The following is a 16,493-nucleotide window of genomic DNA, read 5'->3' on the forward strand; positions in this document are numbered from 1 at the left end:
ATTACAATAACAGTTTATGACCATTTTTTCCATGAAAATATTATTATCCGTGTTACATAATCTGGTTATGCCATACATGGGCTTGTGATTTATAATTTCTACTTACCTTGCTTTGAGTTTTCAGGTATGCTTGCATCGTAATAATCGTGTAAAAACTTTGGGGTATTATCATTTTCATCCTTTGAATAAAAAAGACAATGGCGATGACGATTATGATAAGTTGAGGATATTGATGCATACTGTCAGTCCTTAAATGTATAGATTAGGAATAATAAATTCCTGGACGATACTCAAAATAAGTAATAAATATTCCAAGTCATTGAAAAGTTGTATTTATCTTCCCAGTTTTATTACCTGCCTTCGCATACACATCACTTGATAAAACCACCTTCTTGTGATTCAAATCTCCTCAAATGGCCAATTTCAATACAAGAAACATACTTTATGTCTGCAAAGACCATTGTTTTTCTTCATCGAGTGGTCGCTATATGCAGGTTTACCTGTATGTATATTATTAACCAATAAAAAGGCATTTTGAATGTTTAAATTCTAACTCACATGTGCGTTGATTATTACAGTGATATTTGATTCTAGAGGGGTTGTTCCAAGGTCGTAAGCGATGACAATCAGTCTTATCTGTCCATTCTCAGACGGGTACGTAAGGTTCTCATAGTCCAGAGGCTCCGTTGCGATAAGTTCACCCGTTAGTGTCGTTGATTGTGAAATTTCTCTGGAGATTTGGGTCCGGAATGTCTAATCTGTACCGGACCATACTGTTATTTGTACCAGGCTCATCGTTGTCATTTGCCTAGAATGTTTTATGAACACAAGTTAATGTTTTACCTTGACAATTATACACTTTTAAAACGCCAACGAGTAATACAACTTTTAGAATTCATATTTTTTTTATTCACATTGAAAAGCAAACGATGGTGAGTTTATTTCAGAGGTATTTCCATCGTTACCTTTATAGCAATATTTGGGGTGAACGTGGTAGTATTTTCGTTTATTGACATTTCCACTGTAGTATATATAAATTCGGGTCTGTTGTCGTTGACGTCTGACAGTGTAACTGTGAGAGACACCACAGCCCGCTTGCCTCCTCCATCAGTCACCACCACTGTCAGGTAGTACGTGTCACGTGTCTCCCGGTCAAGGTCACCAGGACTCCCGTTCGTGTAAACCGTACCGTTTTGTGGATCTATAGCAAATCTGTAGAAAAGAAAGAAAAGTTTTCATTTTTCTTTCCTGTTCACCTTCGATTTACCTTCGAAATCTACATAATCGTAAGGTGAGGAAAACATCAAAAGACATATAACGATCACTGCACGGGGAAACTGACATTAGGACATTAATATTACGTTCGATAAAGTAAATGCTCAGACAAATATTATAAATATCTTGGCTATACTTACAAAGAAGAACCTTTAAGTGTGTAGGTTTAGGTTACCGTATTTTCCTTTATCGTCATCTTTTGCCTGCAACAAAAGTAGTATGACCTCGATAGTAATTGCATCGCACTAAATGTATGCTAATATTAGTAAATTATTGGAAAATAGCCTTACACTTATCCAGTCATTTTATCTTAAAACAAATAATTAACAACAAAATATACAAACAAAATATTCAATGTATCTTCATTTTGCATTATAACTATACCCAACAACGACCAATCCATTTTTAAATAAATTCTAAGCACACCGAAAATGGTATTAAATAAAATGCCTCCATCTAACTGCTACGATTACAAACTACAGTTAGGTTGGAAATTTATATATTGATTTTATCACATAATCCACCTGATATCTGGTGATTTTTGCCCGTGTAATTTTTTTGCATATGTCACTAGTGTAATATGACCTGGAGCGATTTTTCATTTGCAGGAAAAATGACGAGACGTCAGGATTACGAGGACGGCGGGGCAAAATGGCGGCATCTGCTGGGTTTTCGGAATACGTTTTGAAGTGAAATTCTTTTTTATGTAAGTATTTGGAGTTATGTGATAAGGCTTGCAAAAATAAAAACTTCTTAGACTCGTTTCATAAAATTTCATATGAAATGAACACTCATGTAAGATCCTATTTATATTCAGTAAATATACACCATTTTCGGTTATTACCGTTACTACAATCACTGATGTTCCATGTTCCGGATTTTCGGCGATGATGGCGTTGTAGTCACTCTGATCAAACACAGGATCATTGTCGTTTGTGTTGTTGATATTGACAGTCACTGTACATGTGGTAGTCATACTGTTGTTTACTTTGCCCTTGGCTACAACCTGTGGTGTTAATCAAGGAGAGCTTTTGATTTGTAATTCACCACCATAATTTACAAATATTTTATTACTATACTTTTACCATATAATTACAATGTTTTTATTTTACATGTACGAATAAGAGCTCAAAATTAATTTTAGCAGTACTACCAAATTTCATTATATTTACAGTGCAATGAAATGTGTACAAACGGTCAAACCATTAAGCCAAGTTTTGGTATACAATTTCGAGTCCTATTTTACAGTGTTATAATAATTGTAAAGTGACACTTGTAGATCTATTTTTATCTTATCTTGCAAAAGGCATAAAACAAGAACTTTCACAGTGCATACATTCTGTGTTTTGATTAATGTTTACAAGCCATCATGCATGTTTATCTTACCATCTGAGTGATTTTCAATGCTTAATGCTTCAAACCTGGTGGTTTTCAATATTTGTCCCCAGTTATGGCACATATAACTTTAATGTTCAGATAATACGTTCATATTTTCCCTTGGTTACCAATATATAATACATGTATATGATCAAGGCCATTGAATCGGTTTGAGTAATAAAATTACCCAATTTCAGGAAAGGTTTTTTGTCAGTACAATGTTCATGATATGGCAACGGAAATACACTTAATATACATAAATGTCCGATAATTGACCAAAGTACATCAATCAAGGAAAATGAACTGAAAAATGCAATACTTACCTGCAGTTCAACCATTTCCTCTGTTTCATAATCAAATTTAAATCCATGTACAAGTCTCAGTAGGACGGTAGCCTGCCCGATAACGTGTGAGGGGGTCGATTCAATACCGGTACATTTTGTTCCATTGGCATAATTAACGGTCAGGTCGAATTCACTGTTTTTTCCCTGTCAAAGAAACAATATTGTAGCAGATATTAATTGTACATATTTATATGGTCGTCTTCTAGCTTTGCGCTAGGGGGGGAATTTCCTTTTTGTTCAGGGTAGAGCTCGGTAGAGCGACAGACCAGCATATCTGAGGTCGCGGGTTCGAACTCGGCTGGCGCACACTACTCTGTTACAGTATTATACTATATATACACTCCCTTTCTACACTCCCTTTCTCTATTTTGGACACAATTTCTATTAAGTAATACTTTTACATATAAATCATTTTTATCATAACATTTATCAGAAAATATTTCTTTATATTCTTCATTTATATTTCTGATTTTTTCGCCATATCTCATTGGTCAAACAAAAAAAAACCGTCACATGATCACCTATAAAATTATCATTAACTGATTATTACAGAAATATATATATACCCTTATTTTAGTATTTGATGTTTGTTCTGAAGATCTGCTTAGATCGTAGTCTAGCTACTGTATATAAAACCTAGTATAATTTTGTGATCTGAAAATTCTTGGTAAAAAATTACTTTTTTTGGTAATCTTTGAAACATTAAACTTTATATACTGAAATATTAACATGATTTTATTAGCACCTAAGTAAATGACTTCATCGAAGGAAATTGTGTTATGCGTCAACATTTTTGACAAAGTATATGCATATATGCCGGTACAAATAACCAACGAATTCCATGCACAAAGTGATTATGATTTCATACTTTATTGACATTAGACCTGTTGGAAATCTATCAGTGGAAAACAAATACTTAAAATTGTGTCTTTCTAAGATTTATTTTCTAAAATAAAAATAAAAATAATGAAGCAACTGTAGCATTTCAAAATTAAAATCACCATCAATACTCAGCCGGTTAATAAATTTCTTAGGTCGATATAACAATATGTCAACCTCAAAAAATTCTATATTTGTGTAATCACGAGGGTTATTTTTTCGTGTTTGACAGGTATACAAACTATCAACAGAACTATTACTGTTCTGTTGTCAGAGGAATAGGTTTTCCTTTGATTTACATGCGACATCCGTCCTAGAATCAGGGTATTATCCGGATAAATAACATGTACGAAATAAAAATATCATTGTATTCACGTATTCACGTCGTTGAGATTTATAATGATAATACTAAGTGTAGTGTAGAGTACCTATCTAGTTACTCTTCTATAGTCGTAACAGTAAATAATACCGAATTATTGAATTATTATTCTTTCTATATACATAATGGTGTTTTCTCTATTTTTGATAACTGAATCTGCTACTTTGTCTCAAACGTTTTTATAGTACATCTTGTCTTTTATCGTCTATTTTTCTTTAATACAATATTTTTTATTTCTTAGTTTTATATTCTTGTTCTTTTGTTCATTGTTAACTCTGTTCCTATATAGCCTATTTTTGAATATTTGTATTCAGTCAATTGTTTACCTGATCCAGATCAGACACATATATGCCAACGGCTCCGTTGATGGTCAGAGGAATGCTTGACACCTCTTCGTCTACGTAAGCGTTGTAATGAGACAGATTAAAGGTGGGTACGTTATCATCGATATCCTCCACAGCTACTGTGACCGTGGTACAGGCTGTAGAGTTTACAGTCGGCTCTCCGGAATGGATAACTTCACTGGCCTGTAATTATTAGTAAATAATACGCTAACGCATTCCTGTCAATTTCGTCTTGGCATATTACAGAGTTAGGTCCCTTGCGGGTAGGTATCCATTGTGACGTCATTATTTTGTGGGCGCATTTAACGTCGTTTTCTCCGAAAAATATGACGATACGCTTGCAAACACACGTCACAATTCGCAGATAACTCTGTAACATCCAAACACAGAAATGATACACCACGATCCCAATGGTTTAGTGTGAGATTATCCAGAACGAATCAAAGAATACGTATGTGTTTTTGCAAATGTTTACTCGAGATTCAGATTCAGAAAAAAAATACATTTTTGTATACATAAGTAAACACATTAACTTAAACAATAACTTTCACGTATATTTATATTTCTCTTCAATACTTTCATTGCTTGATATGCAAATAAAAATATGGGCCTCGGATGTGAGATTTCCGTGATTTTTGGCACATTAATGATCAATTCAAGTTTTTCTTTCAAAATACATAGTAAGAATATCCCAGGGCATGTCGTATTTATGACATATCAAAAGATATCGTTTGGAATTATTCCCAACTAAGCATTACGAAGTCATTGAGAAGTGTTTTGTTATCGCTGAAACAATTTGCTTGCATTCATTGGTCAAATCACTTATTTGAAGACACATAATATGGAAAGTACTTTAGCTATATTTTAGAAAATAACTCTAAGTTTAGAGTTAAGATAATAATACTTATTCAGCTTTAAAGATATTTTTCGTGGACCATGTTAATGTGTATGGTTTCTTTGTAGGTAACAACAGAAAGCCTTACTGCGAAATTATATTCAAAGTGCATAAACTCGCAATGGTTTTAGGCTATTTGAAAAAGCACTGGTGCCCACTGGCCCTATGATACTTTAGTGTTCCCATTTCGTTTTAGTAACGTTTTTGGAACAAATGTAGGCCAATTATTTATAAAAGTATAATGTAAGCCGATCTAACCTTTATTTGAAGCCTGCATACACCTTGATTGTCTTTTAAAACTCCAGTATCCCTATCCAATACATGTCCATCTTTCAATGAAAGTTGACCAGTCACATTATCTAAAGTAAAGAAGCTGGAACACTCTGGAAGAAAGATAATGGAACACATAGACAGTCAATGATTTACTCATTGATTGTAAAATTATTTCTTTTTTGCTCCAGAAAATATAGTGTGAAACTGGAAAATAAACTAAACACTTTGTGTCAATGGACATCAAACGGCCAGGCCGTGTTATGTCGGATACTATTTCAATCGTCAGCTTTATTCATAGGAAGATACATTTGCTTAACGTACGTATGTTAAAATATTTCTACTGACTATCAAGCATTAAGTTGTGATATAGATGAACAATATTACATGTCTGAATTAGAATTCGGTTTATGAATATGTCTTGTGTTTGGAAACATATTTTGATTATCTTACGTGAATCGTTGTAGAGCCTATACGTGATATCACGAGGGATTCCTCTATCGCCATCCTGAGCAAGGATATTACTTCCGACCTGAGGTAAGACAAAAAACTATCTGTACACAGTAATACATACGTGTTTGTGAAATACAACAGTAAATATCAACATAATTTCTCGCATTGCATATGTATTTCGAATATGTATTATGAGTAGAATTCCATGTTGTGCTAGTTATATACAAGCACACTCTAAAAGTCGTAAAAGCAACAGATATTAAATATTGTTAATAACAAAATTTAAAAGTTTGTGTAACCATTTTGTTCAAAATGGAGAAAAACTGAAAATAAATAGAAACGAACAAGTCACTATTTCATATTATTATCGTTCGGCGAGTGTAAACAATCCCTGTGTGCATGCGCGATGCGGGAACATTCAAAACATCCGATCGCAGGAAATCTCATCTGTCTAATGGACATTCTGTCATCGACTGAAAACACAAATTTATCGACTATAAGTTTCTGACTACACTACTGTGTTAAATATAATAAACGTTGAAACGTATGCAGAAGTTTTGTGAAGAGTTTCTAAGTGTAAATAGTCATATATTGTACAGGTTTTTGCAGCTATAAAGGAGGGTTTTTATTATATTATATGATTTTATACTTGGTTCTACCATTATTTTTATTTTCATTTATCATGATATTAGGTACTAGTCCGCTAAACCTGCCTATATTATTAGGCTTTAAAAAATTATCTTATATATAGAATATATATTAAAGAAATATATCAGGGGGAAATGGAAAATAAAACTAATAATATGGGCAGGTTTAGCGGACTAATTAGGTACATGTATTTCTTTTATCATTATATCAATATTTGACATTCCCTATATATCCCTAGTTATAATGTCTATCCGTCAAATGGACATTCCCTATATATGACTAGTCATAATGTTTATCCGTCTAATGGACATTCCCTATATGTCACTAGTTATAATATATATCCGTCTAATAGACATGCCCTATATATCCATAGTTATAATATATATCCGTCTTATGGACATGTCCTATATATCCTTAGTTATAATGTCTATCCGTCTAATGGGCATTCCCTATATATCTCTAGTTATAGTCTCTATCCGTCTAATGGAATTTCCTTATATACCCCTATTTATAATATATATATCGTCTAACGGACATTCCCTATATATCCATAGTTATGATGTCTATCCGTTTAATGGACATTCCTTATATGTCACTAGTTATATAACCTTTTTTCAGCCTGATTTACTTAAAAAAATCAGCCTAACTATCTATATATCTAAATTTTATTTGTATTTTTTATGTATTTAAATCAAAAATATACCTTACATATATATACATTGTAGAACTATGTATATGCTTGCTTAATAATGTACATGTACACCTGTATACATGTATAATATATACATGATTAACGGGTGAAAATACCTCTCATTTCTTGTCATATTTCCATCAAATACTCTAAAGCTTCATAAAACGTATGCTGTTTTACTTGCCAATGTAGATACGCTGTAAATGTATCGGCTATTACACTGAATCAGGTCAATATAACCGATAAAATACATCTATACCCATTAGCCGTAAGAGATTTTCAGCGATCCCGATTTCGAAGTCAAAGATCCACCCGGCTCTTTCCGTTATAAACAGCCAATGCCGACAGATACAGTTTCGGGTTGCGTTTTGCGATATTTTAACGTTGATAAACATTGCCAATATTTCAAATAAAATGTTGTAATTTTGAAAACTTTCTAATTTCAGGTATAAGAACGTTTGTAGAAAGTCAAAACCCTTAGAAATCTGTGTAAATGTAATGATTTAGTACATTTAAACAAATATATTACACATAATAAAAAAATCATACTAATACGTTTAAGAGTAAAGTAAAATACACTATTCTAAATAGTAGAGAGGGCAGCACAATATCATACATTATGTATAACAATTATAAATATTCGGACTTTTTATAATTATTTGATCGGAAAGTAACATGTCAATACTTTATTTAGTTAAATATGTGTCATGTTTCATAGTCTAAATTTATATTAAAAATAAAAAGAATAATAATAAATAGAAACACAAGTTGTTTTTTCTTTATGAAGCCCGTCTTGGCTGTAAATGAAATAATGATAAAGAACATCAATTATACAGTAGCTATCAGCTTACCCATGAAGAGTTTTCTGTGATGGTAAATAGGTAAGTTAGTCCCTGGAAACGTGGGGGCGTGTCCTGAACGTCACTAACTATAATTGTTATCTCAGCAGTACCTGTCATGGCAGGGGTTCCACTATCCTGCAAGCATAAGAAAAAGACAAGAATAGACATCTTTGTATATAAGATAGGGAACTAGTTATCCGGCCAAAATAATATTCTCTTGGAAGGTTTTCGGCATGAGTTGATTGTTTTCCCCTATCAGAAGTGTGTTGGTTTCTTCCCTTGGCCGGATCACAGAAGATAAAAGAACATCAATTAATCAGGACGAACAGTTTGTTAATTGTCAGCGTAATGTGTCTAATTGGTTGTGCTGTTCGGTATCTCTCACACAACATTAAAGAGATCATACTGCCAAATGGACTTTCTCCCATACTTGCCAGGGTTATCCCGTAATTGCTAAGAATAAGCCTACCGGTGTAGGCGAAAGACAGCTCACATGATGATGAAATTGAAAGTGGCGCTATCGTCGACGATACTATATTTTTTCTAAAAAAAATGAAATTTCATCATTTTTTGTTCGCGAATGGAAGTAAAATAATCGTAAAAATGCTCTTTAACAATCAGCAAGCCTCCTCTTGACCAGTCAAAATATTTCACTCGGGTTGACATATCGCTGTCCGCTTGACAGATGCCATATAAAATTGTATTACTTTTCATCAAGGCACATGCACTCACCTCACATTGCATGCATGTGGGTCTCCTTAAATGACCGGTACCCTAACTGTTCAGAGTTTGTTAAGCATTAATCAAACAACCAAATTTTTTGATGAAAATTCAACAAAAACTACATTCCCATTCTTACTAAAAAGATATTAAATGTATCACATTAGTCAGGAGAGTAATTTAAACATCATAATTGTTATTCGACAAGGGCAATTAATCACGTTAATTGTCTTATCTTAAACATTAAGTGGATTACAAAAACGTGTCTTTCAAATATTGATGCTGTCATTTGTGTTACCTTCTATACTACAGCTTAATGTTTTAATTATCTTTTGTGTGTTCTATAATTATTATAACGTTTCTTTTAAAATGGTAAAATACCACTTGTGTTACCTAACAATATCGTAATGATATACCAGTAAATTAATAATTGTACTTACTACAATTAAAATATTAATTATAGTACCAGCTGTTATAATGTGTTGGTGTGTATGTCATAGATGTTACCTACCACAGCCTTTATTGTATACTGGTACAACGTCAGGGCCTCGTAATCCAGGGCTTCGTTAAGGGTTAAGATACCGTCATCTGGATCGATGCTGAAGACGCCTTGATATAATTCTGCAGACTAAAAATAAAGGTATCAAAACATACGATTCTCTATGAATCTGTCGTTGTCACTCGTCATGCAATTGTCTGGCACTGATTGATGTAACACAAGCAAATTGACGAAAAAGATGAAATACCAAGATGATAAAAAATATTTCTTTTTATCTTTGAAATATGGCATCATTACCAAACCATGGTCCAAATTTAAAATTGGATAAAGAGACAACTTACCTGACCTGTAGCCTGCAAAAGTGATAGGGATTGTTTTAAAACGGTTTCTTCATGCTTATAAATATATTGATAACATACAAAAAGTCTATCCTTTTAGATTACATAAGATAACATTTATCTACGAAATATACATGTATTTTACCGTCATCAAGTAACGAAACAGCCATTTAGATGATTTTGTATTAATCGACAGTCAAATTTCGATACGAGCCCAGGCAATACGATTGGTTTCATAAGTATATTTATGTGATGAGATAAGCGTGTTATAGTAATAACATTTTACGTGATGTTTAAATGAAACTTACGTATAAACTGTACACAAAAGCCTTGTTCACACCATCATCAGCATCTGTTGCTGTAATACCGGCATTATGTGTCGATGGAAAAGTCGCGTTCTACAAATGTAGAAGTAAATTTTCAGCACAGTGACTGAAAACAAACTATATCATATCGAAATCCGTTCACAAGTTCAGGAAAAAAACTTTCAATGGATATAAAACCTGATATTTACAGAACGTTAAAACATCAATTATTGCATGATATATATAGTAGGCGAAGTATTAGAGTAAAATGCATGGGAGTGGGGAAAATGTTGTAAAAAGGTATAGAAAAGCGACAGGAATGAGTAAACTATGATTGTCTTGAAATACACAAGAACAGGTCATGTATGATATGTATCGTATATAATCAAAATACCGTAATATCAAGTTTAGGTTACCTCGGGTATTTCTAAAATATACGCAGGACTTTTGAATACAGGTGCGTTGTCATTGACATCACTGACGTAGATATGCACGAAACCTGTAACCTAAAATGAAAGGGAATTCCTAAAATACAATAATGCAAAAATAATTTAAATAAAAAGACAAATATTATCATGTGTATCTTGTACGTTACAAAACATTTTGATAAGCTACTCAATAACATCATGACCTTTTGATATTATCTATTCCACGTATCTGGTCTAAACCACATGTAACTGGGACTAGCACATTTGGTTTTAATAACTATCAGTTAAGAAATACACGAGAATACGGATTAGACAATGACCGCCGTTATACTGTTTTATTCATAATAAAAATAACGAGTATTAATGACGAGAGCATTTTGTATGGCAAAAGAACATTAACTACACGTCTGCAACAAACGATGTCATCATTTGAGTTTTTAATTCCTTACCATCTTCGCGCCATCACTTGCAGTGAAAGCTAATCTAACATCTCTCTGCCCCTGCAATGTTCCAATACAGAAAAAGTAATTTTTGGGGGGTATGTATAGAAGGCGAATTTCTGAAAATATATCCTAAGTAAACAAGTTAATATGTAAAATTAAGTGAACGGAAATTTATTCGATAACATTTTTTTACATTTTTTAACCATTTCCTACATGTACCATGAAATACAATGCATATACACCAAGCAAAGTAACAGGAAAGTGTCCAAATAACTCAATTGTATTTTTGTGTTTTTTTATTTGTAATGTACTTTGACTATTTAGAAGACCATTGAAACAATATACATTAAATTGAATTTAGTTTTATCTTCTTTCATAGACTTAGTTTTATAAGAATTAATAAACACAGATCTGTATTGAATCAAAACTAAATAAATGAATTTCTATCTATTTTTCAAAATATCACTCCCACCCCATTCTCATTCAATGAATCGATGAAAAATAACTGTTATTCATAAAAAAAACCCAAAGAATATCCTCTATATGAAATTGGTATAATGTAGATTATGGTATTATATATGTAGATCAAATTCCAGTTTGTTAAGACACCTTACCCTGTCATAGTCGAAATTATCCGGATTGATAAGGTAGACATTCCCCGTCACAAAACCGGGACGGTTGTTAGTTGTGGTCAAGTAGACACAGGAGTGGGTGAAGTCATCATATATCCCCAATGTGATGACGTCATTGTTAGGATCAGTGACATTAAATGATGTGATGAGGGAACCTGTAAGGATAAATTAAAGCAAAGATATGACGAACGAAAAATTAGTGGTCACTTCGTATATAGTTGTCATTTTAATGTGGTCTGGATCAGTAAATTCTCTTGTACTGAACTATGTCTGAGACTGTAAACGTTGAGTACACACGGTGTGTATTTTGAAAGGTGCTAATAAAGCTATTGAAATTGCAAAATATGAATGATATCTAAGCCTAAGGCAAGATTTACTTCAAATATTTTTTTTTTTTCATTTTGATAATTGTTGTATTTTATAATTAATACGTTATATTTGCCAGCTGGTAATTTTGTCGGACTATGCTTTCGTAACTGACTGAGACAGTAGGATAAAACAGTTTAGAAGACGAAAAGGCGTCATTTGGCGCGTTGTCGCGTGATCATATCAGGCGAAAAGGAATCTTACGAAAGGCGGGTTGTCAAGTAATTTTACAAGGCGAAAAGACAAAAAGGCGAGATTTAGCGCCTTTTCGTGTTTTCGCGCAGATAATTTTAGATGACAACACTCCGAACGGCGCCTTGTTACGGTAAAACAACGCGAACTGTGAAACAACGCGAACTGGCAGAAATCCGGCACCATAGTTTTGCAATGTTTGATTTGATTTTTTATTTTCGAAAACTATATAGCTTAGACTTTAAAACACTGACGTGAGAATAAGAGCTGTATGTGACAGAGACAAAAACAAAACTGTTGTGATACTTACCATTTGCTTGATTCTCAGGTATAAATTCGTAAAGATCCGATGGGAACTGTTGCGACAAAGTTGTGTCTGTAAAAAACATCAAAGTTCTTTTAAATATATATATGACGATTTGGACCTAGATTTTTTATGTAATATGATTATATCTATTATTTTAAAGATTTTCTTTTATTCCGTTTTTGAGGTAATTACCTATATGATTGTACATATGTGACATCTGAATAGTCATTTTGCTACCTCAAATTACATTTTTGACAAGTCATAAAATACAATCCAAAGAAAAACAAAGTATTGCCAAATTGAACACATTTTGTGTAATAAATATAGATTGTCAGTACAAATCGCCCAATTACTGTGTGCATTGTGTTTTGTCATTATGTTCTTTAAAACCAAAGACACTATAAGTGTTGCTCACAATACAAAAGTACCTATATTGCAAGAAAAATTAACAAGAAATTTCAGAGTAATAGCCTTAGGGGTCAGGTGGGAGGAGTTGTTTTTTGCCTTTTAGGAAGCTAATCAAGCCAGAGGCAAGATTTACTTCAATGTGGTTTTTCTTTACATGGATAATTTGACTTCTATTTTGATAATTGTTGTATTTGATACTTAATCAGTTATATTTGCAGGCTGTTACTTTGTCGGAATATGCTTTCGTAACTGATTGAATCAGTGGGCTAAAATTAACTAGAGAGTTTAGAAGACAGAAAGGCATCATTCGGCGCGATGTCGTGTAATTGTATCAGGCGAAAATCTTACGAAAGTGGGATGTCAAATACTTTTACAAGGCGAAAAGACGAAAAGGCGAGATTTAGAAATTCCAATCATAACAACCGTAACAATCCATAGAAATGATTTTTGATTTACTTTGAATTGATTTTGGCCTTTTATTTCGGATTATTAATATACTAGCTTTATACCGTGTTTATCTCTTCATGATTAGAAAGTCTAAAAAGGCGCTTTTTCGTGTTTTAGCGCAGATCATTTAGATGACAACACTCCGAACGGCGCCTTGTTACGATAAAACAAAGCAAATTGGCAAAAATCAGGCATAAAAGTTTTCAATGTTTGATTTTCTCTTTTATACTCGAAAAATATAAAGCTTAGACTTTTGTGATATTTAGGTAAAATCCATCAAGATTCAATCGGAACCTAGGTGGTAACTGTTGTGACAAAGTTGTGTCTGTAAAAAAACTTCAAAATTCATTTAAATACTACGTTGTATTTGGACCTAGATTTTTTTTAACATGATATGATCATATTCATTTTTAAACAATTTTTATATAATCCAGGTGGAAGAAGTGGATTAGATCCCAATTTCTCCGCGACATTGGTGGCGACAGGTGTAATACAAGTTGTCTCTCTATGGTACCCTATATATAGGAGTTGTAGACTACATTATACGTTTTGGCACGTGGTCTGTTCGCACGGCCGTTTTTAGAGAGTTTTTACTTGACTGTTGCGGATTGTAACGGAAAGTTTATAAATGATTTCAGTTGAAACTTGATATGTCTCTTCCATGGCAAGCTCGTGTGACTTGATTGATATAAATGACAAATACGTAAATTAGATTGAAAATGGCCGTTTTATTAAAACGACGAATACATATCAGTATGTATAAACAATATGTTTTATTTTACGTGTGAAATTACGTAATACAAAACTTAACTCTTCAAAGTTTTGTGCAAAACTATTAAACAAGTCAAAGATAGGAGTACAAAACACGCCTGTTGCATATTTGTAGTTTCTGATTAATAGGGTCTATGAACTAGGATTTGCACCAATGTCCATTATCGATATCCATGATATCACGTTATCGACATGAAAGAAAACGCTATTGGATTGTAAACCATGTACCAAAATTAAATTATTTATTTTCTGAAAGGGTTTATTTTCTTTTTTAAAATTTATTTATGTATATGTTAACTTGGTAGGATTAGGTGGAAATGCGATCTACGTACTATAAAACGTGCTGTAGGTACATAAGAATGAGGTTCGTTTAACTAACAAAAACAAATATAATCACAAATGCATGTTGATAAAATAAATTAAAACATCACTCACCAATACAAAATAAAACAAACAGGAAAATCACATTATGTACCAATCTGGATGTCGCCGTCATTGTTGTTCATGTACAGCTGTGTGATCTGAAAAAATGAGTCTGGTATATGTATCGCCATAAATGCGAAACTTTGGAAATAAAACCCTAACTTATAAAATACGAATCACAATGACTCAATAAAACTTCATAGCTTCAATGTTAGTGCCTGAAGCTATATATATCACAATGATTCCTATCAAAATACCATGAACTGTAATTAACAGCTTTATTTTCAAATCCTTGCCTCTAATTTCAAATCCTACTGTCCAGAACCATTTACACTCAAATTCCAGTTAATCGTTTTGTTTGTAATTGTATATTGGGTTATGAAATAGTAATATTTAAATGTTAAAAGATTTTATATAGAACCATTCAAAACATTAACCGTTGTTTTATTTATTACAACTATGAAATGAGAATGTTGATACTAATTATGCCGATTTAGACATTTAGATATTTATGAATTATATTTTAAGTTTAATTTTCCTTGGAGTAACGTGTATCTTTGAGATATATTTTTCTAATTTATTCCACTTCAATCAAACTCCTATTAAAAGAAGATTTCAATAGGCGATTTTGGCTCAAAGAAAATTTTATCATTGTTACATAACACTGGCGAAGGGAGCTGAATTGGTTTTCATCATTATAATATTACAGAAATCACACTTCACCTTGTTTTGGTTGCGTTTGTTTAAGTATTGACAAAATCCTTACGTGATTGTAGTAGTTTTAGTTAATCTGTCATGTGTTATCTTTTATTTGCTGTCATAAATTTCATAGGTAATAAGTTTTTGATTGTTTCATTTAGTTTTTTCCCACCTAATATTGTTTAGTCATGTTTCCGGATCGTGATACTTGAATTTGAGATAAACACTAATAGTACTATTAAGGCATACTGTATATTGGTCCCAATCAATAACAAGCATTACAGAGGAAAGAAAAAAAATTCTAACACCTCGGACAGGGAAATCTCACATGATACCCAGTGCTAGATTTTTCTATCTCGTCCGATCTGTCTGGTACCTTTACGCGATTTTTGGCGGAATTTTACGCCATTCATGTAACAGTCCGCGCATGTGACGTCATAATCTCGAATCGATGACGTCACACGCTTCAGACAATCAATATTATTAGAAATATGTAAATTCAGCATTTACCATGCATTCTTTGGTTGTTGTTTTTAATTATTAAAACAGTATGTACCGATTTATCAGCTTTTTTCTTTGATATAACCGAACTATAGTTTTACGCGGAATGACTAAATTCGAAGCGCAGATGAAATGGTCAATCGGCTTTGAACAAGGAGGCCCAAGACGGGATAATTTTACTCTGAATGCGTTTATAGATGGTTTTATTTTGTCTTAGAGGCGCGAGAAAAAAATCTATTACCTTTAAGTGATTGAGATCGGGTATCTCAGTCGAGGGCTAAGATTTTGTAACATAATCCCAACCGAGGCGTTAGCCGAGTTTAGGATGTTACAAAATCTTAGCCCTCGACTGAGATAACCCGATTTCAATCACTTACAGGTCACAGATTTTATTATTCTTTCATACCTACGGGTGTAATACTGGCTGGTCTAGGGCAATACACTCATGCCGCCTGAGACTGTATTGCATGGCTACACATGCAATAATGCCTCGTGACGTCAAGGCGTCAACAAAATTTCTATTTCGTCGGTAAAATTTTAACATTTTTTTCACAAACCTCACTGGTTTTACTACAAAAGATGCAAACAACGCAATTTATTGAAAATATCACGTAATT

General features: G+C 32.9%; 2 protein-coding genes across 2 annotated transcripts in view; one reads left to right on the forward strand and one right to left on the reverse strand.

The window, feature by feature from the left end:
* The window catches only part of LOC138324286 (cadherin-related family member 1-like), a 99,563-nt gene that overhangs the window by 39,059 nt on the left and 44,011 nt on the right, over positions 1–16,493 (forward strand). The gene's annotated exons all lie outside the window — the stretch shown is intronic.
* LOC138324159 (cadherin-related family member 1-like) lies at positions 564–12,856 on the reverse strand. Its single transcript, XM_069269243.1, has 17 exons — positions 12,820–12,856; positions 12,631–12,696; positions 11,745–11,917; positions 11,137–11,187; positions 10,676–10,765; positions 10,263–10,352; positions 9,958–9,969; positions 9,629–9,745; positions 8,407–8,532; positions 6,217–6,295; positions 5,752–5,876; positions 4,581–4,781; positions 2,976–3,140; positions 2,120–2,281; positions 1,416–1,478; positions 966–1,212; positions 564–808 (listed from the first exon to the last, which is right to left on the reverse strand). Exons 1-15 carry the CDS (start codon positions 12,854–12,856, stop codon positions 1,428–1,430), a joined length of 1,545 nt encoding a protein of 514 aa, XP_069125344.1. The 3' UTR covers positions 564–808; positions 966–1,212; positions 1,416–1,427.

The sequence above is a fragment of the Argopecten irradians genome, chromosome 5, assembly GCF_041381155.1.
Source record: "Argopecten irradians isolate NY chromosome 5, Ai_NY, whole genome shotgun sequence".
Taxonomy (NCBI): domain Eukaryota; kingdom Metazoa; phylum Mollusca; class Bivalvia; order Pectinida; family Pectinidae; genus Argopecten; species Argopecten irradians.

What these genes read in the sequence shown, in the direction of transcription:
- LOC138324159 (XM_069269243.1), bottom strand. Translation starts at nt 12,856, where the DNA reads ATGACTATTCAGATGTCACATATGTACAATCATATAG. An exon ending in ACATATGTACAATCATATAG is followed by an intron (nt 12,697 to 12,819) that starts GTAATTACCTCA and finishes TGTTTTTTACAG; the next exon opens with ACACAACTTTGTCGCAACAG. An exon ending in ATATTTTAGAAATACCCGAG is followed by an intron (nt 10,353 to 10,675) that starts GTAACCTAAACT and finishes CTACATTTGTAG; the next exon opens with AACGCGACTTTTCCATCGAC.